The 23,693-nt window shown below is 49.9% G+C and overlaps 1 protein-coding gene across 1 annotated transcript in view; it reads left to right on the top strand.

Moving 5' to 3' along the window:
* PLXNB1 (plexin B1) overlaps nt 1–23,693 on the top strand; it is a 416,790-nt gene that overhangs the window by 245,120 nt on the left and 147,977 nt on the right. The window contains exons 7-10 of the mRNA XM_078661870.1: nt 8,052–8,184; nt 13,584–13,740; nt 20,125–20,233; nt 20,324–20,432. Coding sequence (XP_078517996.1) covers nt 8,052–8,184; nt 13,584–13,740; nt 20,125–20,233; nt 20,324–20,432 — 508 coding nt within the window. The remainder of the gene's footprint in view (nt 1–8,051; nt 8,185–13,583; nt 13,741–20,124; nt 20,234–20,323; nt 20,433–23,693) is intronic.

Below are 23,693 nucleotides of genomic sequence, written 5' to 3'. Positions count from 1 at the left end.
CATGGCTGGTAAACCACAATCCCCGAGTCAACTGGGTTTCTCGGGTTATCTGTCTGGATTCTGAACACTGCTGTAAAACCTGTTACAAGGAGGACAACCTGCATGGTATCCGTTCCATACAAGCTCGATCATTAGCGGTACAAGGCATGGGGATGGTATCCCAAGCCGAAGTACCTGAGAACTATCAGGATCTGGCAGAGGTGTTCGATAAAAAAGGAGCCAACACCCTGCCACCGCATCGTTCCTTCGATTGTCGGATCGATCTTATAACCGGCTCTACGCTACCCTGTAGCAGGATCTATTCCCTTACCGAAAAGGAGAACGTCCACCTACGCTCCTACCTAGACGAGTACTTGGACAATGGGTTCATCCGCCATTCCAGGTCCCCGGTGTCATCTCCCCTCTTCTTCGCGTTGAAGAAGGAAGGGGACCTGAGGACTTGCATCGACTTCAGGGCGATGAACGCCATTATGGTGAAAAAACGGTACCCGCTTCCGCTCATCTCCAACCTCCTGGATCAAGTCAAGAACGCCTCCATTTATACCAAACTGGATCTGCGGGGTGCCTACCATCTGGTTAGGGTCCGGAAGGGTGACGAATGGAAGACCGCCTTCTGGACCAAATTCGGCCTGTTCGAGTACCAGGTCATGCCTTTCGGACTCTGCAATGCCCCCGCAGCATTCCAGTTCTTCATCGATGAGGTGTTGAGGGAGTTCCTCGACGTCTTCTGTATCGTCTCCATAGACGATATCCTGATCTTCTCACAGACCATCACCGAACACGTACAGCATGTGCGTCCGGTTCTACGACAGCTGGGTAAACATTGACTGTACGTAAAACTGGAGAAAAGCGTTTTCCACGTTACAGCCGTGGAGTTCCTGGGACATATTATCACTCCAGCTGGTATACAAATGGACAACAAGAAAGTAGAGGCCATCCTTCTTTGGCCCACTCCAGAATCCGTGAAAGGGGTACAGCGATTCTTGGGGTTTGCCAACTACTACCGTCGCTTCATCACTGGATTCTCCGGACTGGAGGCACCTATCTCACGCTTGTTCCCTCAGCTGTGCCAAGACCCTACCCTATGTCCCTTCCACCAAGGCCACTCCTCTTGCTTATTTGGCCCCCATCCCTGGTTCCATCTAATCCGTGTCTGGTTTTACTCCCCGCGGGGGTTAGTTAGGAACAAGGGCGGTGGCTCCTGTCGTCTCAGCAGAATCGCTTCACAAGCCCAGGTGAGTCTTGTGGGGCGCCTGACAGCAGCGCAGCGGTCTGTCTCCACCCACTGCATGACTGCTGTAAAGGTCGCAGCCTATGAGGCAGTGCAGCGGTCTGGCTGCACCCACTGCGTGACTGCTGTAAAGGTCGCAGCCTTCCAGGCAGCGCAGCGGTCTGGCTGCCCCCACTGCGTGACTGCTGTAAAGGTCGCAGCCTTCCAGGCAGCTCAGTGGTCTGGCTGCACCCACTGCATGACTGCTGTGACGGTCGCCACCTACCAGGCAGCACAGCGGTCTGACTCCACCCACTGCATGAGTGCTGTAAAGTTCGCAGCCTTGAGGCAGCACAGCGGTCTGGCTGCACCCACTGCGTGACTGCTGTAAAGGTCGCAGCCTTCCAGGCAGCTCAGTGGTCTGGCTGCACCCACTGCATGACTGTTTTAAAGGTCGCAGCCTTCCAGGCAGCGCAGCGGTCTGGCTGCACCCACTGCATGACTGCTGTGACGGTCGCAGCCTTCCAGGCAGCGCAGCAGTCTGGCTGCACCCACTGCATGACTGCTGTGACGGTCACAGCCTTCCAGGCAGTGCAGCGGTCTGGCTGCACCCACTGCATGACTGCTGTGACGGTCGCAGCCTTCCAGGCAGCGCAGAGGTCTGGCTTTACCCACTGCATGGCTGTTGTAAAGGTCGCAGCCTTCCAGGCAGTGCAGCGGTCTGGCTGCATCCACTGGATGACTGCTGTAAAGGTCGCAGCCTTCCAGGCAGCGCTGAGGTCTGACTGCACCCACTGCATGACTGCTGTGACAGTCGCAGCCTTCCAGGCAGTGCAGCGGTTTGGCTGCACCCACTGCATGACTGCTGTGGCGGTCGCAGCCTTCCAGGCAGGGCTGAGGTCTGACTCCACCCACTGCATGACTGCTGTAAAAGTTGCAGCCTTCCAGGCAGCGCAGCGGTCTGGCTGCACCTACTGCAGGACTGCTGTAAAGGTCGCAGCCTATCCGGCAGCGCAGCGGTCTGGCTGCACCCACTGCAGGACTGCTGTAAAGGTCGTAACCTTCCAGGCAGTGCAGCGGTCTGGCTGCACCCACTGCATGACTACTGTAAAAGTTGCAGCCTTCCAGGCAGCGCAGCGGTCTGGCTGCACCCACTACATGACTGCTGTAAAGGTCGCAGCCTTCCAGGCAGGGCTGAGGTCTGACTCCACCCACTGCATGACTGCTGTAAAAGTTGCAGCCTTCCAGGCAGCGCAGCGGTCTGGCTGCACCCACTGCATGACTGCTGTAAAAGTTGCAGCCTTCCAGGCAGCACAGCGGTCCGGCTGCACCCACTGCATGACTGTGGTAAAGGTCGCAGCCTTCCAGGCAGCGCAGCGGTCTGGTTTGCTAAAAAGATCTTGGGGACATTCATAAAGCTTCCCTGGGAATGCACTCCCCTCGCTGTTACCATTGGCTCTGTGGTTTGTAACTCACATATTCTCGGTTTCTATGTGTTGGCTTTGTTTACTTTAGGCTGTCCAGGGTGAGTTTGTCCTTCCCAAGGAGCACAGCCTTTTCACAGTACCTCTCCTTGTATTCTTCCACGAGTACTCCTTTCTGTAAACTGACCTTTAAATCTTGTTCTTATCTTGTCTCATTTGCTGGTCATTCAAAGACAGAGGCCTCATGTCTGGCTCCGTCTTCAGAGGGATGTTGGTGTTTACTTTTCTTTCTCTGACTGCAAAGTGAGAGGATTTATGTGGCAATCTTTCTGGATACTGAGGACAGAGCAACAGGTTGTTTCTAGCACGCAGCAACATTTTAAGCAAGTATCACAGAATAAATCAGAATTAGGAAAGCACAAATGAAGCACATTTTTTGTAAATTTTGAAGAGAGTTAGAAACAAATATTTTAATAGGATAAAGCCAAATCAATACATTGGCGATGACATTTCCACACATTATCAATTGTGCGATGTTTACTTTAATCAGTGAAACTGTAGGTCTGCAAATTCAACAGTCATTTTAATTGAAAATATGTTTTCTGTAATGGCAGTGGCTTCCACACCATGCGCACTGCACTCTACTCTGCACCACTCCACGCCACTGCACTTTACTCTGCATCACTGCACTCTACTCCACTCTGCCACAATCATCCACTCTATGACACTCCACTGTATGCCACTGCACTCTAAGCCACTTCACTCTATGTCTCTCTACTCTACTCTAAACCGCAGCACTCGTTGCCACTGCACTCTACGCCACTGCGCTCTACACCTCTCTACTCTACTCTGCTCTACACAGCAGCACTCGTTGCCTATGCACTCTACACCAGTCCAGTCTGGGCCACTCCACACTGCACAACTACTCCACTCTACACCACTCTGCAACACTGCACTTTACCCCACTGTGCTCTATGCCAACACTCTCTACTCTGTACCATTCCACTCTGCACCCCTTTTCTCCATGTCAATCACTATAAGCTTGTTCAATCTACTGTGCCCCACTGCACTCTGTGCCACGGCCCTCTACACCACTGTACTCTGCGCCATCACACTCTATGCCACTGCAGTCTACCCTGCACCACTCTACTCTGAAACAATCTACTCTATGCCACTGCACTCTACGCCACTCTGCGCCACTCTAATCTTTGCCACTACACTCTACACGGCTGCACTCTATGTCACTGCACTGTACGTCACTGCTCTCCATGCCATTGCACTCTACTCTGCACCACTGTACTCTATATCATGCACTCTAAGCCATTCTACATTATGCCACTGCACTCTGCGTCATTACTCTCTACATCACTGCACTCTCCGACACTCTACTCTGCAACACTGCACTTTGTGCCACCGAACTCTGCACAACTCTACTCTGCATCATAGCACTTTATGCCAATGCACTCTACACCCCTCCACTCCATGCCACTATACTCTACACCACTCTATACCATTGCACTTTGCACTCGTTGCCACTCTACTACGCACCACTTATGCCACTGCACTCTACACTGCTCTGGTCTGCAACACTCTACACCACTGCACATTTTGCCTCCCTGCTCTGCACCACTGCACTCAATGCTACTACACTCTACTATGCACCAATCACATCTAAATCAATGCTGTTGCAACAGTGCATGGTACACTGCTGAATTCTATGTTGCTGCACTCTACGCCACTGCACTCTACACCACTGCACTCTGCAAAACTCCACACCAGTGCACTCTACACCAGTCCACTCTACTTTGCGCCACTCCACTGTATGCCAATGCACTCTACGCTGCACCACTCTACTCTATGCCACTGCACTGTATGCCACTGGACTCTGTGCCTATGCACTGTACTCCCTGCCACTGCACTCTGTCACTCTGCACCACTCTACTCTATGCCAATACACTCGATGCCACTGTACACCACTGCACTCCACGACACTCTACTATGAACTCTATGCATCTTTACTTTTCACAACTGGATTATATACCAATGCACTGTACTTCACTGCACTCTATGCCACTCTACTCTGCATCACTCAACTCTATGCCACTGTGCTGTGCAGCACTCCACTCTATACAACAGCACTCTATGGCACTATACTCTAGTATGTTCTGCTCTACGCTACTGCACTCTATGCCACTCTACTCTGCACCACTGCACTTTAATTTACTACACTGTACTATGCAACCCTCCAATCAACACCACCACATTCTGTGATGCTGCATTGTATGCCGTTGAATTCTACGCCACTATACTGTGAAACAATCTATGCCAGTGCACTCTACACCAGTCCTCTCAACTCTATGCCACTCCACTGTACACCACACTATGCGACTGCAATACACGACAGTCAATGCCACTCACCTCTACAACACTCTTCTCCACTGTTTACCATTCCACTCTACGACACTCCACACCACTCCAATTTATGACACTCTATGACACTCTCCTCTACGCCACTACATTTAAGCCATGCTGGTGTACAACATGGCTAATAGCTCTTGCATAGGCGAGGCCTATTGGCTTTGCCAGTGGTTGTTTAATAATCTTGCCAATCATCGCAGATTTCAAGTTGTGACCTACAGGATGTGTTTGTTTTGTTTTATCTGCCATCGCCCAGCAGGCAGCTGCCGCGAGCTCTGCTTTTCTGGTCGCTAGACCCAGGATTTGTAGAAGGTGGTCGCACCGTCTTCATCATCACGGCTCAGGCCTGGAGTATCCTGCCATTAGCTCCCTGCACAGAATCTAATCATATGCATTTTCGTAAAGCACTAAAAACACATTTATTTCAGCTAGCGGTGTTTTTATGTTCTCCCCAGGCCTTTCCCCGGTGCCGAGACACCCTTGTGTATTAGCGCGCTCTCTCCAACTCAAACACACTCAATTCTCTCTCGTATTGTTGTATTGATTTCCTATCAATATCAATATCAAATCAAATCAGGTGTTTTTTAAGCGCGACTACTCACCTGTAAGGGTCTCAAGGTGCTAGGGGTGTGGTGGGGGGTGGGGGTGGGGGGGGTGCTTTCGCAGGTTCCAGTCCATTAAGAAGGGGGTCTGTCGAAGAGCCAGGTTTTGAGGTTTCTTGTGAAGATGGGGAGCGATGTTAAATGTCTGAGGTGGAGCGGAAGGTCGTTCCAGGCACTGGCCATGCGGAAGGAGAAGGAGCGGCCTCCTGATCTGGTCTTTCTGGTGCGGGGGACCACGGCGTAGGAGAGCTGGGCTGATCATAGGGTCCTTTGGGGTGCGTGGAATTTGAGTCGGCTGTTTAGGTATGCTGGTCCGGTGGCGTGGAGGGCCTTGTGAGCGTGAGTTAGCATCTTGAAGGTGACTCTAGCTTCGACGGGGAGCCAGTGGAGTGTGCGCAGGTGCCTGGAGATGTGGCAGTGGCTTGGCAGGTTGAGGACCAGTCTTGTAGTGGCATTTTGGATGTTCAGTAGCTTGCGGGTGAGGTTTTTGTTTATTCTGGAATAGAGTGCGTTGCCGTAGTCGAGCCTGCTGGTGACCAGGGCGTGAGTGACGGTCTTTCTGTGTTCGAGGATGATCCATTTGAAGGTCTTGCGTATGAGGCAGAGGGTATCGAAGCAGGAGGACGAGACAGAGTTGATCTGGCAGTCCATTTTGAGCTCTGAGTCCATGATGATTCCCAGGTTGTGTGCGTGGTCCATGTGGGTGGGCGGGCTTCCGAGGGCGGGGGGCCACCAGGGGTCGTTCCAGGTATCTGGGTTTGGGCGTATGATGAGTACTTCCGTTTTGTTTGTGTTTAGTTAGTTGTAGGCAGCTATTTTTCATCCATTTTTTGACGGCTTCCATACCTTCTCGAAAGTTGTGTCTGTCGGTATTGGGTTCGTTGGAAAGGGAGAGGATGAGTTGGGTCTCATCTGCATATGACACAATGTTGAGTCCGTAGGTTCTGATGATGGGGGCGAGCGGAGCCATGTAGACGTTGAAGAGCATAGGGCTGAGGGAGGATCCCTGGGGGACTCGGTAGCTGTAGGGTCTGAGAGGAAAGGGGGGCGTCTGACCCACGCGTTCTGCCGGAGAGGAAGGAGTGGATCCAGTCGTGGGCCTTGTCTTGGATCCCTGCGTCGTGGAGCCTGCGTATTAGGGTGCGGTGAGAGCCTGGTCGAACGCCGCTGAGAGGTCGAGGAGGATGAGGGCCGCTGTTTATCCTTTGTCCAGTAAGGTATGGATGTCATCTGTTGCGGCGAGGAGGACGGTTTCCGTACTGTGTTTTTTTCTGAAGCGGATTGGGAGGAGTCGAGGATGTTGTGCTCTTCGATGAATGTGGCGAGTTGCCTGTTGATGGCTTTCTCGATGACTTTTGCTGGGAACGAGAGCAGGGAGATGGGTCTGTAGTTTTTGAGGTCGGTGGGGTCCGCCGAGGGTTTCTTCAGAAGGGAGTTGATCTCACCGTGTTTCCAGTCATCAATTCACTCATGTCACAAACCAACTCTCTTTAGATCTTTTGTGTGTTGTTGCTTCATTGTGTAAACCGAGCTGCTCTGCACAGCGACGAGCATTCATACATCCTGTTGGATTGTCGCTGGATGTCTTCCCAAGCCCTGCTTTGCTGTTAATTGATTATTCATTTCTTTGCGTCCACTATTGCCGGCTGGATGTCTTGATTCCTTGTTGATTACAGATTGTTTTATTGATTCTTGATCTGTGTCGCGAGCCGTGGTCCTTCTGGTCTCTTATTGATCTCACATATTGTTTCTTTGTTTGTTTTATGCTCCTTCATTATGTTTAGTTTTTATTCATTGTCTCTTGGTTCGAAGTTTCATCTCCGAACCTCAATGTATTGATTAGTTTGGTGCCTCTCAGATACTCCTTCGATCCCTCATTACTCTCTCATTCAGCGCTCTTTCCTTTTATTGATTAATGTCCCATCCCACAACGCTCTTTTGTGTTTGTATTGATTCTGTATTGGTTTCACACTCCCTACTACTGACCAGAGGCTGAGCTGATGCTCTCGCCACCTACACCGAGGCACTCGCCTCTATTGATCTAATGCTGCCGATACCAATGTTTATTGATTTTCTGCTGACTTCGCACTCTGCGCTGCTGCCTTTTTACTTCCTTGTTCCTCTGTGGGTTCCCCATCCCATAATACTACTCCTGTGCTTTACTCATGTGATGTCCACCCGCACTCATGATTTATTGATATTCCATTGAGTTCCTTCGTCATCTTTAATGTGTTATTGATTTGCGGTTCATTGCTCTCTCTCGTGTTGCATTGATTTTTCTATTAATTTCATATCCCTTCGCATTACTCTGAGCCTTGGATGACTGATGCCTGCCGAGTGCTTGTCGCGTGTCGCTGTTTCTAAGGTGCTTCATCAATCATGTCTTGCTCGTTACAGGTGCACCCGTCGCTTCGAGTGTCCCCGGTCCTCCATCAGGAACCAATGGCTTTGGAGCTTCGACTCTCAGCAGCAGTGCCTGACCGTCCAGTCCCTGAGCCCGGCCAACATCAGCAGAGAGGAGAAGAGAAATGTGAGGGGGCCTTGGATACACGAGGGGTGCATTGTGGGGAAGACGGGGAGTGCATTGTCGGAGCGACGATGGGTGCATTGGGGGAGGGACAAGGGGTGCGTTGAGGGAGGGACAATGGGTGCATTGTGGGAGTGACGATGGGTGCATTGTGGGAGTGACGATGGGTGCATTGTGGGAGTGACGATGGGTGCATTGTGGGAGTTACGATGGGTGCATTGTGGGAGGGACAAGGGGGGCATTGTGGGAGCGACGATGGGTTCATTGTGGGAGTGACGATGGGTGCATTGTGGGAGTGACGATGGGTGCATTGTGGGAAGGGAAAGGGGTGCATTGTGGGAGTGACAATGGGTGCATTGTGGGAGTGACGATGGGTGCATTGTGGGATTGACGATGGGTGCATTGTGGGAGTGACGATGGGTGCATTGTGGGAGTGACGATGGGTGCATTGTGGGAGTGACGATGGGTGCATTGTGAGAGTGACGATGGGTGCATTGTGGGAGTGACGATGGGTGCATTGTGGGAGTGACGATGGGTGCATTGTGGGAGTGACGATGGGTTCATTGTGGGAGTGACGATGGGTGCATTGTGGGAGTGACGATGGGTGCATTGTGGGAAGGGAAAGGGGTGCATTGTGGGAGTGACAATGGGTGCATTGTGGGAGTGACGATGGGTGCATTGTGGGAGTGACGATGGGTGCATTGTGGGAGTGACGATGGGTGCATTGTGGGAGTGACGATGGGTGCATTGTGGGAGTGACGATGGGTGCATTGTGAGAGTGACGATGGGTGCATTGTGGGAGTGACGATGGGTGCATTGTGGGAGTGACGATGGGTGCATTGTGGGAGTGACGATGGGTGCATTGTGGGAGTGACGATGGGTGCATTGTGGGAGTGACGATGGGTGCATTGTGGGAGTGACGATGGGTGCATTGTGGGAGTGACGATGGGTGCATTGTGGGAGTGATGATGGGTGCATTGTGGGAGTGACGATGGGTGCATTGTGGGAGTGACGATGGGTGCATTGTGGGAGCGTTGATGGGTGCATTGTGGCAGGGACAAGGGGTGCATTTTGGGAGCGTTGATGGGTGCATTGTGGGAGGGACAAGGGGTGCATTGTGGGAGCGTTGATGGGTTCATTGTGGGAGTGACGATGGGTGCATTGTGGGAGTGACGATGGGTGCATTGTGGGAGTGACGATGGGTGCATTGTGGGAGTGACGATGGGTGCATTGTGGGAGTGACGATGGGTGCATTGTGGGAGTGACGATGGGTGCATTGTGGGAGCGACGATGGGTGTATTGTGAGAGCATTGATGGGTGCATTGTGGGAGTGATGGGTGCATTGTGGGAGGGACATGGGGTGCATTATGTGGAGCAATGAGTGGTGCATTTTGGGAGAGAGGAGAGACGTGTGATGCATTGTGGGAGAGACGAGTGATGCATTGTGGGAGAGACGAGTGATGCATTGTGGGAGAGACGAGTGATGCATTGTGGGAGAGACGAGTGATGCATTGTGGGAGAGACAAGTGATGCATTGTGGGAGAGACAAAGGATGCATTATGGGAGAGATGAGTGATGCATTCTGAGAGTGATGAATGGTGCATTATGAGAGAGACAAAAGGTACACTCAAAGACAAGGGGTATACTGTGGGAGAGAAAAGTGTGCAGTGTGAGAGACAAGGGGGCAGTGTGTGAGTTACGAAGGATGGGTGCATTGGGGAGAGACGAGAGGTGCAAGTGTGAGAGACAAAAGGTGCAGTCTAAGATGAGGGGTGCACTGTGCGAGTGGTAAGGGGTGTATTGTGGGAGAGGTGAGGTGTGCACTGAGGGAGTGACTAGGGGTGCATAGTGGGAGCGATAAGGGGTTCTTTGCAAGACAAGCAGTGCCTTGTGCAAGTGATGAGACGTGCTTTGTGGGAGATGAGGGGTGCACTGAGGGAGTGACTAGGAGTGAATTGTGGGAGATATAGGGGTGCATCGCGAGATGAGGAGTGCCTTGCTCAAGTGATGAGAGGTGCACTTTGGAATATGTAAGGATTGCACAGTGTGAGTGGTGAAGGGTGCACTCGGAAAAACAAGATGTGCACTGGGAGTGACCAGGGGAGTATTATGGAAGAGTTAAGGGGTGCACAGTGTGAGACGAGTGTTGCATTGTGTGAGTGGCGAGAGGTGGATTGCGGGAGAGACGACGAGTGCACAGAGGGAGTGGCTGGTGGTGCACTGTGGGAGGAATAAAGGGTGCATTGCAAGGCAAAGAGTGCCTTGTGCAAGTGATGAGAGTTGGATTGTGGGAAAGAAGAGGGGTGGACTGAGAGAGGGACTGGGGGTGCATTGTGGGTGGGATAATGGGTGCATTGCGAGACGTGGAGTGCCCTGTGCACCTAATAAGAGATGAGGATTGCACAGTGCACATGATGAGAGGTGCATTGTGGGAGAGAAGAGGGGTTCACTGAGGGAGTGACTAGGGGTGCATTTTGGGTGGGATGAGGGGTATATTGCGAGACATGGAGTTCCTTGTGCTAGTGATGAGAGCTGCATTCAGGGAGAGACGAGGGTGTGACTAGGGGTACATTGTGGGAGAAATAAAGGGTGCATGGTGTGAGAGCTACTCATCAAAAGACCGTATTACATTTCTTACTGGACCACTTCACGTGTCAAGTAAGCCTGGGCGGGGTTTGCGGTGCGGAACTCCGCGAAGTGCCAAAAAAACTCTGCCGCGCTAATCAGAACTCTGCGAAACTCCACGAGCACTGGAGTGCGTTAGATAAAGGCCATTTGTGGTGATTTTCAGCGTCAGGTTCTTGCCCGCACTGTGCAATCATCACGAATGGCACCATGCACTATGCAAGTGGGAGCTGCTTCCTTTCTGCTGCTTGAGGTGATTTTTACTCGAGCGGCAGCTTTCTCAATGCGAACGGACGGTTTTGCATAAGCGATCACTCACATTGAGAAATCTGACCGCCCGCGTTGAGAAATCTCACCGGGAGGTTAATTTTTCAAGCTTGTGCGCGCCAACTTGATGTTGACGATCGCGGACGAGGAAAAATCTTGCCAGGAGGTGGGTTTTCCTTGCTCGCGCTCGCCAGCATGACGTTGACGAACGCGAGCAAGGAAAAAATACTCTGCTCCACAACGCAAAGCGGAGTTTTTGGGAACTCCGCGATCTCCGCGCAATGTGAAGTGTGGAAAACTCCGCAAGCGGAGTGGAGTTCACTGCCCAGACTTAGTTTCACGTTGAGCAGCCCTTCTTTCTTGCGACCCTCGGTTTTGCTGCTCCAAGTTACAAAATGATGGCGAACAATGAAGGGCAACAGTGCATGCCACTATTTCCAATGTTATCGACTCTTGCATAGATTTGTGTCAGCAAATATCTCGGGTGCAACCAGGAGAGAGGAGCAACTGCATCGGTACATGCAACCGGGCTACAGCAACTGCCCTATACACGTAGGAGGAGGTCGGAGACTGCCCTGTACACGTAGGAGGATGGTGGCAACTGCCCCGTACACACAGGAGCAGGGCAGCGACTGATCTGGAGAGCTTGACTCTCCCCCAGCCCTACTGCCCTTTCCTGATATATCGAGGGCGTCTATCTAGGCCCGTCCGCCTTTGGGTTTTTATGACATCTATTGAGAGATGTTAATTTCAAAGTCTTTAATGAATGTCCGAGGAATTATTCATCACGATGGATGGAAACCTAAAAGTGACCTCCAAAACCACTAAAGCTCGATACAGCTGTATCAGTGATGCCCGGTGACCTTTGACCCACTTCACTGGCACTATAATGGGGGGTTGTCCTGAGGACCGTCCATTCATAGAATTCTCAAAGTTCGAGGTCATCGAGTTCAAACAAAGGAAACTCCAACTTATCAAATTCCAGAGGCTTTAGAATCTGCCCAGGGTCAGAAGGTCACCGTGAGGACACCGGTGAGCCTCCTTAATGTCTCATCGTAAAGCGAAAGCATTTAAAGGGCACTGGATAATCACTGGAAGAGCACCCCACTCACCCCACCCCTTCCACCCATAAATTAGCTTTTGTGTCAGAAATCAAGGTTAGAAACAGCAGGTCAGCGCAAGGACACCCTCCCGGGTAGATACATAACATAACCCTTAATTTCTGGTCTTGCAAGTATTCTGATATTTTGGAGCGAGAGAAATGTGATTGGCTCAGAGTCACAAAAACTCAGTATCCTGTCAGAGCCGAGAGTACACCCCTTCTGCTTTCTTCCTCAAGTTCATAGATCAGAAACCTGGCTACTGTGCACTCTGCTAATTTGGCTCTTTATAAAAACACACTAAAAGTAACAAGCATAGACAAAACCGATAGGTCTCGCTTTTGTGACCTCCTGGCTTTGCCAGTGCTCTTTAGCCACGCTGCACAGCATCCTGGGTATAAAAACAAGTTATAAAATGTATAAAAAAGAAAAGTGTTGATGTGACCACCCGCTCCCTCTTGTAGGCGCGCACCACGCTTGTCTCTGCCTACAAAATGGCACAGGTGCTTTTTTCCCCCTATGTAGTTACTGATCTGAGTTGGATCTGTAACTTAAAAGAAAAGAAAATGTGCAAAAGTGTTTTTTTTAAGTGAGCTGGCAAGGGGGGGGTAGAAGCAGGGTGGTGGTGGGCGACAGCAACACAACTCGGGCATTAGGGGACGCCCGAACAACAAAGGAAAGAACGTGAAAGCAACAGGGAAGGGCGAGAACTGGCATGAAAGCAACAGGGGTGTTTGGGGAAAGCAACTCTGAGGGTGGAGGTAAGCAATGGGAAGAAGCACGCGCAGCTTGCAAGGGGGCGCGGGGAAGCAGTCGGGCAACAGAGAGCAACACGAAGTGCATGGGGGGAGACGTACCTGAATAATTGTCTCAAACACACGCACTCTCATGGCGTGCTTCACACAAAAGAAAAAAAAAGTAGTGTTTGAAAAGCAAGCAGTGGAAGCAGTAATGCCTGCCAGTCAAAGAGATTGTAAAGAGGCACTGCTCCATGGGAGGGGCAAACAGAAGATTGACAAGCCGGTACATGAATAAGAAGCAGGCAAACAAGAGTGGTAAGAACACCCAACCAATGGTAATCACTGAGCGGGCTCCAAGGCCCTCCACGTTCTTGGTAAGATACAATATGCCTCACAACAGATAGCACATGTGCTTTTCTAGTAGGTCGACCCTAAAAATGCAATTAAGCCTTCACTCTTTTCTCATCCATTTTAAAGCATATCTCCTTTTTTGTGCACCTATCTTTTTTGCCCCAATTGATTATTGTTTCACTTTATCTTGTTCCCCCAAACCCCTGATGCCCACCGCTATCTTCCGTAGTTTTTTAATTCCATTTTTTGTGTTCATGTATCAGGCTCAATAATTGTTGGCCACTTGTCTGACTGTATTGACTTGTCATTTGATTGGCAGATCTTCCTGTCCATCCCCGAGCTGTCGCCGCTGGGTGAAGAGGAATCTTACTCATGCTACTTTGAAGACTACGAGAGCCCAGCCATCCTGACCGAGACTGGGGTCATGTGCCCCTCCCCAGACCCGATCAAAGCTCCCGCCATCAGTTTTGGAACAGGTTCGTAGAGTGCGTCCTACACTGAGAATTTGTCTTGATATGATGTTTTTGATAGCGTACACTGTGTGGCCTCCTAGTGCTGTAAGCTGCCCAGGGCTGCTTTGCACATTATTCTGTGGGGGCCTTTGCATGGCAGAGTCCTTTTGTTATGATATTTGTTTAATTGAAACTATAGTTCCTCTGTGTACAGGTACTAGTCTGCATATTGCTTGGCACTATAATCACCACTACCGTGGCTACAGTTCATTATTAGAACCATGGCTAAGTCTCACGTTGTTTGACAAAGTTGGCAAAGGATAAGTTGTGATGGTCTTCTTGTCCTTATTTTTGCCGTTTATTTTAAAACTTTGTTTTACATACTGCAAAAAAGCCTCCGGTCATTAACTCGTATAGCTAGTGAACGAATTGTATAACTGGTGAGAGCAACCTGCCCGAACCAAGGGGACAAGGTCTTCTAAGAGACAGAAAAGCAAATCTCCCCTCAGATCAAAAAATTAGAATACAATAACAGTAAATTCAGACTGATGTGCCAAACATGTGATAAGAACAAACATAAGACATCTAAAAATATAATTCATTGATATCAATAAAGATATATGGCAATACTTACCATACATTTATGGAAGATTAAAAGTGAAGCCTCATACAGTGTATAGGTTCAGTAAAACCCTCTCATTCTTTATCATTAAACAACTGAATAGGACAGAATTCCGTATTCAAAACAGATAAGGATTGATGTAAGTTCTCAGTATCCGTCTATGCGTTTCGGTTGTGTATATGATTGTTAGCCGTCTTCTTAAGGGCAATTGCGTATACATCTTCCATAGACATTTCACATACAATCAGCCATATGCGACCAAGTTAAAACATACCTCTCATTCAAGGCTTCCACTATTATGATGTCAGATTATCACGTCCGAGCTTCATCAGGTCTCATACGCGTTCTTCATTTTCCTGATGTTACCTTCCCAGTTCTCTCCCAGGCATATACCAAATTTACCTCTCGGACAGCAATCCTTCTACAAAAAGTCTCTGATTTCTTTATCATCCAGACCCAACTTTCTGTTATCCCTGTCCTAAAAGTCAAAGATAGGTGTTTCTCTAAATCTCTTGAAATGCTCCATACTGAGGGTGAGGCATCGATGAGTTGATACGCACTTATCAATGCAAACCCCTTGCAGCTCGCAGTAAAGAGATCAGTGGTATTTGCTCGCTGTCCTTCAGCGGGCCGATTGAATCCTGAGAACTTACTTTTCTCCTTATTATGTGTTTGGAAAAGGAATTCTATCCTGTTCAATTGTTTAATAATGAAAAAGGCATGCTGGTGCGGGTCTGGTATCAACTTTTCTACCAGGGCTGCTTTTCATTCCCCGTCCAGATCTGTTGCCAATGCTTTTTGCTAATGCTGTTCCATATAAGCAGAAAGGAAAAAAAAACAACATTGGCAAAAACTAAAAAAGACTTTGTGGTGATGTAGAAACTTGTATACGTCACCCCGGATGTGCACTACATGTCATGAAGCAGCGGCCATTTTGTAAAGATGTTTAATTTATCATTCCAAAATGGTGGACAATAAGAGAAAAGAGTGACTAGATTTAGTAGTTAATTTCATCATCCAGGCCCTGCAAAAAGAATCAAAACAATCATAAACAAATAAGTTTAGGGGACTCTTCAAAAGTATTGTTTTAGGATTTAGAAGCTGTAGTTCTTAGATATACTGGTCTTATATTCTAGTCTAAAAGGCATTGGAAAATGAGAACTCGATGAATATTTGCAAAGATGGGTGTGTGGCTGCTCCCACCAAACTGTCTTTCGTCTCTCATATTTTGTACACTTACTCAGTGAGGCTACGCTCCAGCTTTCGGGGAACGTGAGGTGTTGACGGCAACACTTTGCAAATGTTTGAGAATCACAGAATAGAAGAGCACTGGTTTCCCCCAGCATCTGTGATTGTGTCAAGCACCCCGAAGTGTGGCGGGTGCACAGTTACACCCTAATACAGAGGCTGCTAGAAGAATTGGGTATCTGTGTGTGGAGGGAATTGGCATTAACCACGTGGTCTGAACCACGCGTGCCGTTACAACGCAAGCTTTTACCACACATATGCCTTTACCACGCATGTTCCTTTACCACGGCGGTGCAAGGGTGAGCTCCCGGGAGCGGGAACAGACATTCAGAAAGTAAGTGGAGAAGTGTGGCTCACTGGTTAGAGGCGGCAGACCCGTAAGCAGAGAACGGCCCGGGACCAGGGTTCGATTCCCGACGCGGCAGGGTCGTGGACCAGGGTCAGCGGACTCGATAATTCTCGCCTCGGTGCCTACTCTAGTCAGAAACCACACTCGGCAACTCTGGGCATCAGCTTGCCTCATCTTCACAACGGCCCCCCCAGACCGCCGGGGATGCTTGGTCGCACCTTAGAGATACCCATCAGGGACCATCTCTCAGGGTAAGCCAGGACGGGTTCCCCAGCGGTCGAAGCGTGGAGATACTCCTCCGGGAGTCGATTCCTAGCGCTGTATAAACCCACAATTAAATTAAATTAAATCCACATTAGAACACAGTTTCTACTGAACAAGCGAGATACGCAAAGTTGCGTCTCGGGCGCCGCGGGACCTTCTCTGCTTGGAGTGGAGATTACACATCTGGTTAGCGAAGTTAGTGTGAGCTGAAACGATGGTCACTATGGGTTACCACAGTCAAGCACTTATGTAGGATGGTTAGTTTAATCTGATACAGGGAGAGGGAGTGACAACTTTGGAACCAGGTACCAGGGTTCGAGTCCCAGTGCCGGCTCAACATCCTGTGAATCTGGGCAAATCGTTTTATCTCCCCATGCCTAAAATAAATAAAGCAAAATGAATGTGACCATGTGTAATGTAAGTGATGCTCATGTAAATTACTTAATGCCCTTAGCACTGAGTTTGCCCTATATAAAATTGCAAAAGAGCAAATAAAAATCCATTCGCCTCTCCCTCCTGAAAAAAGTATTCAAAACTTAAAAAGTCTTCGAAAAGGTCAAAAGGCTTCTGTCCACTTCCGATTAGAAATGCACCATTAACCATTACGTATCGAAATGTTGCATGGTAGGAGATTGTTCACCCTATTCTACTGAATGCTCAGAGTTTCTGTATTTTCTGATGTCAACAGTGCGACAGACAGATTTTGTGGCCTGTGGGGCGTCTTTCTTGCATTTTCTGCTACAGGACGATTCGTTTTGATGATTGGTAACTGTGTACTTGGTACTGACACCTTCCCAGCTCTCGCTGCCTCTTTTAATTTATGGTTGCATCATGGTAAGCTTAGCCTATTGCTATTGCTTACTTTTATCTTTCTGTCACTTTTTTAGTAGCAACTTAAATTGCTACCGAAAGCGTGTTTACGGAAATTCCAACTCTTGTTTTTATTTGCGTTAATGATTAGGTTATTTTTTCTCTGAATGAATTCTCGAAACGCAACTTGTAAATCGCACGGCTACTCCATCGAGGGTCCAGGCGCTGTGATTTTCGTTCACCTCCAGAGTACAGTCGGATTATCTACTCTTGTTGGAAAAGCCAGGTTTTCATCCTTTTCTTGAACAGTGAGGTAACGTCCACCGAGCGAAGCGCAGGAGGAAGTTTGTCCCATGCCTTGGTCCAAGATAAGAGGTTCGTCCACCAGTTCTCATGCAGCGAGTTTTAGGGATCCTTACTAGAAGGCTGCTGATTGGACGCAGGGTTCTAGAGGGGGCGTAGAACCTGATTCTGGCCATAAGATAAGCTGCACCTGTATGGTGCAGTGCATTGTGGACCAAAACAAATGTTTTGAAGTAAATTCTCTTCTTTATCGGGAGCCAGTGAAGGGTACACGGGTGCAGGGACACGTGTTCTTGGAGGCAGGCTGAGGAGTATTCGGGTTGCCATATTCCGGACCACCTGAAGCCTGTTGAGCAGATAGTCGGGGAGTTTCAGATATAGGGCATTTCCATAATCCAGCCTGGAGGCTGTAAGTGTCTGGATAAACGCCTTTCTTGCAGAGAAAGAGAGGAAATGTAAGAACCTTTTTAGTACACGCAGAAGCCTGTTACATGTGCCTGTCACTGACATGATTTGTGTTTGAAGGGAGAGGGAATTATCAAATTTAATCCCAAGTTCTTAACTTTCCCCTCCGAGGGCCTGAGGGCTGGGCTTTTTAAGGCCATGCGGTCTGCCAAGTATCTGGGGCGTTGGAACAGAAGAATAGTATCACGGTGTCGTCTGCATTACATTTTAGTTGATGGCTGGCCATCCAGTGGAAAACAGATGTAAGACACATTTTAATGCACTCCCCCGCAGTCTCCTCTTCTCTCCTACAGGTGAACAGCAGCTGAGTGTCATCGGCGTATGTAATCACCTTTACCCCTAAGGCCTCTGCTAGCTGGGACGAAGGAGTGAGGTACATATTATATAATGTGTGGCTCGCGGCAGAGCCCTGCGGCACTCTCGCCGTCCGCTCACATGCTTATGAGGAAAAAGGAGGGACCCGTACTTCCTGTCCTCTCTCCTCCGGACAGGAGACCAGCCAGTCCTACCCCAATAGATCGGATGCATGCTAAAAGCCTGGTGTGAGGGACCGTATCGAAGGCCACTGACAGGTCTAACATAATCATAACGGCCTTCGCCCAAGGTGCCTCTGATCTGTCGGCGACTTCCATCAGTGCTGTCGCCGTCCTGAGGTTTAGTTTGACCCCCGACTGGCTGGGATGGAGCAGCTCCTTAATTTGAAGATACTGAGAGAGCGGCTGAGTCACAAATGTTCCAGTACCTTGGACCGGGCCAGCAGTAAGGATATTGGCTACTTTGATTGTTCATGAGGGTCCGCCAAGGTGTTTTTTAACCTGGGCAGAATTGTAGCCTGCTTCCATGAGCCCGGCACCATTGCCGTAGACAGCGAAGCATTAGGCACCCTGTTTATCATTGGGCTAATGGTGGTCGCCCCCAGTGCTAGCAGGTTCGGAGGACAAGGATGCGATGGAGATCCTGATTTGAGGCCTCATCTAGGTACCAGTGATCCCTCGAAGGGGATAGGCTGGAAGTTTGAAAGTGTGTCCATAGTGGTAGTAACCATGCGGAAGTGAACTATATCCATCAGACTCGCCTCCAACTGAGCGTCCAATGAAAGGCTAGCTTGGACGGCTGTAATCCTTTTTTGGAAATACGAAGCCAGCTGGTCACACCATTCCACTGTAGGCTGATGTACTCTGGCGCAGGCCTCCAGGGACATAACGTTATTTACAGCTCTGCAAATTTCTCTTTATTTATTACCTGCATCCTCTCTCCTGTCCTGAAAGTGTATTTTCTTGGCTGTTCTTACTTCTGCGTAATATTTTTTTTATAGCTGCCTTATAAATTACTCTGTCATTGAATTATAGTTTTTCCGCCATTGTCTCTAAAATGTTAGTGTTTCTTCTCATTCCTTAGACTGTATGTAAACCAGGGGGCAGGTGGCTTGTTTCTGCAGGGTGTGCAAAATAGTCGTGTGTCATAATGTTAAGCTTCAGAATATCTTGCAACAAGAGTGTAGACTCCACTAAATGGTCAAGGAAAGTATGTGTAGATATCTGTATTTTACAATTCTTAGCTCCAACATCACCAAGGTAAGCAGATGTGTAAGTTAAGGACAGCAGATCTATGCTTACTATAGATTCTTACCTTCTTGACGTAGCGATAGTGAATATTCTGTAGTTGATATTGTTACAGCTCGACGATCCAGCGAATGTGTCGCAATACATCTCAAATCTGAACGCACACCTCAAACAAACATTCTAGAATTCCTATTGTTGGTGATTGTTCAAAACTTAGAACTAGGCCAAGGGATTTGCCTGTTCTCTCTGCACTGATTGGTCCTTTTAAATCAATGATAATGTTCAATAGCATGAAAATCTCTATCATAAACCATCTTATGCCAACGCCTCACTCTAATAGAGTCTGGAAAGCCGATCGTCTTTTGATCAGTGGTGCTTGAATAATGTGCCACAAATGAGCTATGTTCCCACAGTCGTTGCCTCACACAACAATTGGGCCGCAAGCCAACACACCATGAAAGGCACAAGGAAGTTTCACCCTCCATGATCAGTTCATACTGAAAGAAGAAATAAAATTGACGGTTTTATACCCTCTTTATTGTTTAGGTGTCCTCTAAAGATGGTACAACATGTTCTGCGCTGTAAGATGATTCGCTTCTGTGAGTGGAGATCCTATTGTCAAGCTTGGAGTCTTCCCGACAGGACAATTCTGTGCTCCGGCAGATAATGTTTTCGTTACGTGTTGTAAATGCTTGATGTGCAGAGTTGTATCACAACTCAACCAGCCTTTAAGGGGCATGGTTCTGCCTTCCCCTCTTAACATTTTGTTACTTTGTTGTCTTCAGATCACGTGAAGGTGCCCCTGCTTCTGCAGTTTGGTGACGTTGTTATCTCTGCGGTGGAGTTTACCTTCTACGACTGTACCGCCGTTGCTGTGCTCTGCAAGACGGCCCCGTGAGTTTACAAGGGGACTCCATTGTTTAATCTTTGCTCATAATCCCATGTCTGAGAATCATTGTCATTCCCTTGTTCTGCCTTCCTTAGGTGCCAGGGCTGTGTGAGCAGTGACTGGGGGTGTAACTGGTGTGTTCAACAACATATCTGCACGCACAAGCCCACCTGTGAGGAAGGAACCGTGATCTACAACAGAATGGTAGGTTTGCACCGCAGCACGATACTTGTCCCCCCCGATTGCTGTGTTTGCCACAATTTACATGAACGACTCCCTATTCATTACAGCTCTGATAATTATCGTTTCTACCCAGTACTACTAATTTTTTACTTGCTGCTAAACCGGCACGGCTAGTGCAGTTGTAATTGTAAAGGCTAGACCATGACCCTGGTCAAACCCTGCCTCATCACAAGCATTCAGACTTCATCCCCAGAAAACTGATCCCTTATCACCAGCCCTCCAAGTTTTATCCCTGAGAATATTCGCCGCTACTCCTCCAGACTGCATCCCAATGGCCTTGGTGTCTCACCACCAGCTCGCTAGACTTTATCCCGCCGGACATTGGTGCCTTGACAATGTTCCCCCAGATTTCATCTTCCAGGACCACCACTCCTCCAAACTTCATTCCCCAGGACCTTAGTATCTCCCATCACTTCTCCAGAATTCATCTTCCAGGGCTGCGGTGCCTCAACACCTCTTCCACAGACCTATTTACCTTGACATTGGTATCTTACCTTCTGCCCTGCGGATGTCTTCCCCTCAACATTGGTGCCTCATCATCGCTAACTCCGTAGGCTTGCTCAACCCGGTTTGATCATGCCACAGATCTTAACCAACACCTCCCAGGGCAATACCACAAATGGGGCATGAGTTGGTAACAGAGGAGATTATCTCCAATACCAACATCCAGTGGCTCTGGATGCCCTGGACACAGCTACTTGCGGCATTAATTCTAGTCTTTTTCCCTGCCGCAATGCATGGCTACGTGTCTACGGTTTTAAACGGGAGGTATAGCAACACCTTCTTAATGTGCCCTTTAATGGTAAGCATGCTTTCAGTCGACAAGATGCTCGAAAAGATTAGGAGGGACACCGATACAGCTAAAGCCACGGGTATCCCACAGGGTCCCACGGCCCTTGGTTTCTTACGCCACCTGCAGTACCACGGCGCAGCCAAGACAGTTGCTACACACAAGACTTCCACCACCTACACCAGCCAACAGCAGCAGACCCCTTCATGGGGTTAATTCAGGGCAGGGTATGGGGGCAATGGCAAGGGAAGAGGCAAAGGGGTAGATCCTACTATCTATCTATCTATCTAAGCATTTGTATAGCGCGCTACTCACCCGGAGGGTCTCAAGGCGCTTAGGGAGGGGGGGTCCGCTACTGCTCGAACAGCCAGGTCTTGAGCTGCTTCCTGAAGGCGAGGTGGTCCTGGGTCAGGCGGAGGTGGGTCAGGAGGGAGTTCCAGGTCTTGGCGGCGAGGTAGGAGAAGGACCTTCCCCCTGTGGTGGCTCTTCGGATGCGGGGGACGGCGGCGAGGGTGTGGCCGGTCGATCGAAGCTGGCGTTTGGGAGCGTAGAAGTTGAGGCGGCTGTTGAGGTATCCTGGGCCTTGGTTGTGCAGGGCTTTGTGTGCGTGGGTGAGGAGACGGAAGGTGATTCTCTTGTTGACTGGGAGCCAGTGCAGGTCTCTCAGATGTCTGGAGATGTGGTTGCGACGGGGGATGTCCAGGATGAGTCGTGCTGAGGCGTTCTGGATCTGCTGGAGTCTCTTCTGGAGTTTGGCGGTGGTTCCGGCGTAGAGGGAGTTGCCGTAGTCCAGACGGCTGGTGACGAGGGCCTGGGGACCGTCTTCCTGGTCTCGGCGGGGATCCATCGGAAGATCTTGCGTAGCATGCGTAGGATGTTGAAGCACGACGAGGAGATGGCATTGACTTGTCTGGTCATGGATAGGGAGGAGTCCAGGATGAAGCCCAGGTTGCGTGCGTGGTCTGTTGGATTGGGTGCGCTGCCTAGTGCAGGGGGCCACCTGGAGTCGTCCCAGGCGGAGGGTGAGGATCCCAGGATGAGGACTTCCGTCTTGTCTGAGTTCGGTTTCAGGCGGCTGTCCTTCATCCATTCGGCTACTTCTTTCATCCCTTCGTGTAGGTTGGCTCTGGCGGTGGCGGGGTCGTTGGTGAGGGAGAGGATCAGCTGGGTGTGTGCTGGCGTGCGATGGCTGCGAGGGGACTCATATAGACGTTGAAGAGGGTTGGGCTGAGTGAGGAGCCTTGAGGAACGCCGCAGATGACTTCGGTGGCTTCTGATCTGAACGGGGGGAGGCGGACTCTGTGTCCTTCCGGAGAGGAAGTAGATGGTCCACTCCAGTGCCTTCTCCTGGATTCCGACGTTGCTGAGGCGCTGTACTAGGGTACGGTGGCAGACAGTGTCGAAGGCCGCGGAGACGTCTAGGAGGATGAGGGCCGCTGTTTCTCCGTTGTCGAGCAGAGCTCGGATGTCATCGGTGGCTGCGATCAGGGCGGTCTCGGTGCTGTGGTTGGCCCGGAAGCCAGACTGCGAGAGGTCGAGGGATCCGTTCGTCTCGAGGAAGGCGGCTAGCTGCTTGTTGACGGTCTTCTCGATGACTTTAGCGGGGAACGGGAGCAGAGAGATGGGTCGGTAGTTCTTGAGGTCGGTGGGGTCGTCTGATGGCTTCTTTAGTAGGGCGCTGAGTTTGGCGTGCTTCCAGTTCTCCGGGAAGGTAGCGGTGTTGAAGGAGGTGTTGATGATGTCCCGCAGGTGGGGTGCGAGGACAGCGTCGGCCTTGTTGAAGACGTGGTGAGGGCAGGGGTCGGTCGGAGATCCGGAGTGGATGGAGTTCATCGTGCGGACGGTGTCTTCGGTGCTGGTCGGGGTCCAGGCGCGGAGGGTGGTGGTGGGGGGCGGTGGTTCGGTCTTGACGTGTGTCGGTTGAGTGCTGAAGCTGTTGTGTATGTCCGCGATCTTGTTGTGGAAGTAGGAGGCGAGGGAGTTGCAGAGGTCTTGCGAAGGGGTGATGTCGTTGTATCCGGCGTTGGGGTTGGAGAGCTCTTTAACAATGTTGAAGAGTTCCTTGCTGTTGTGTGCGTTGTTGTCCAGTCGTTCCTTGAATGCAGTTTTCTTGGTGGTGTGGATCAGTTGGTGGTGTTTTCGGGTGGCGAGCTTGAGGGCAGTCACCCCTTTGCGCAAGCATGGACGCCCTACAGGACTGGGATCGCCCTACTAGGTCTGGCTACGCCTGAGCTTTGCGGCTACTATCTAGGTTTCATTTTATGGGGTGGGAGGAGATTTTATCTTCAGTTCTTCTGTCAAAATGCAGGAGATCCTGTTCTTGTGTGGAGGAAAGGTTCTTTAGAACAAATTGAATTTTTGAGTTATGAGGTCAGAATAACGATTTTACAACTGGCCACTGTTGGTGGTCCATTATTGGCATCGGAGGCCGG

Source organism: Lissotriton helveticus, chromosome 9 (assembly GCF_964261635.1).
Source record: "Lissotriton helveticus chromosome 9, aLisHel1.1, whole genome shotgun sequence".
Classification (NCBI taxonomy): Eukaryota; Metazoa; Chordata; class Amphibia; order Caudata; family Salamandridae; genus Lissotriton; species Lissotriton helveticus.
This window is presented reverse-complemented; position numbering and strand designations above follow the sequence as displayed.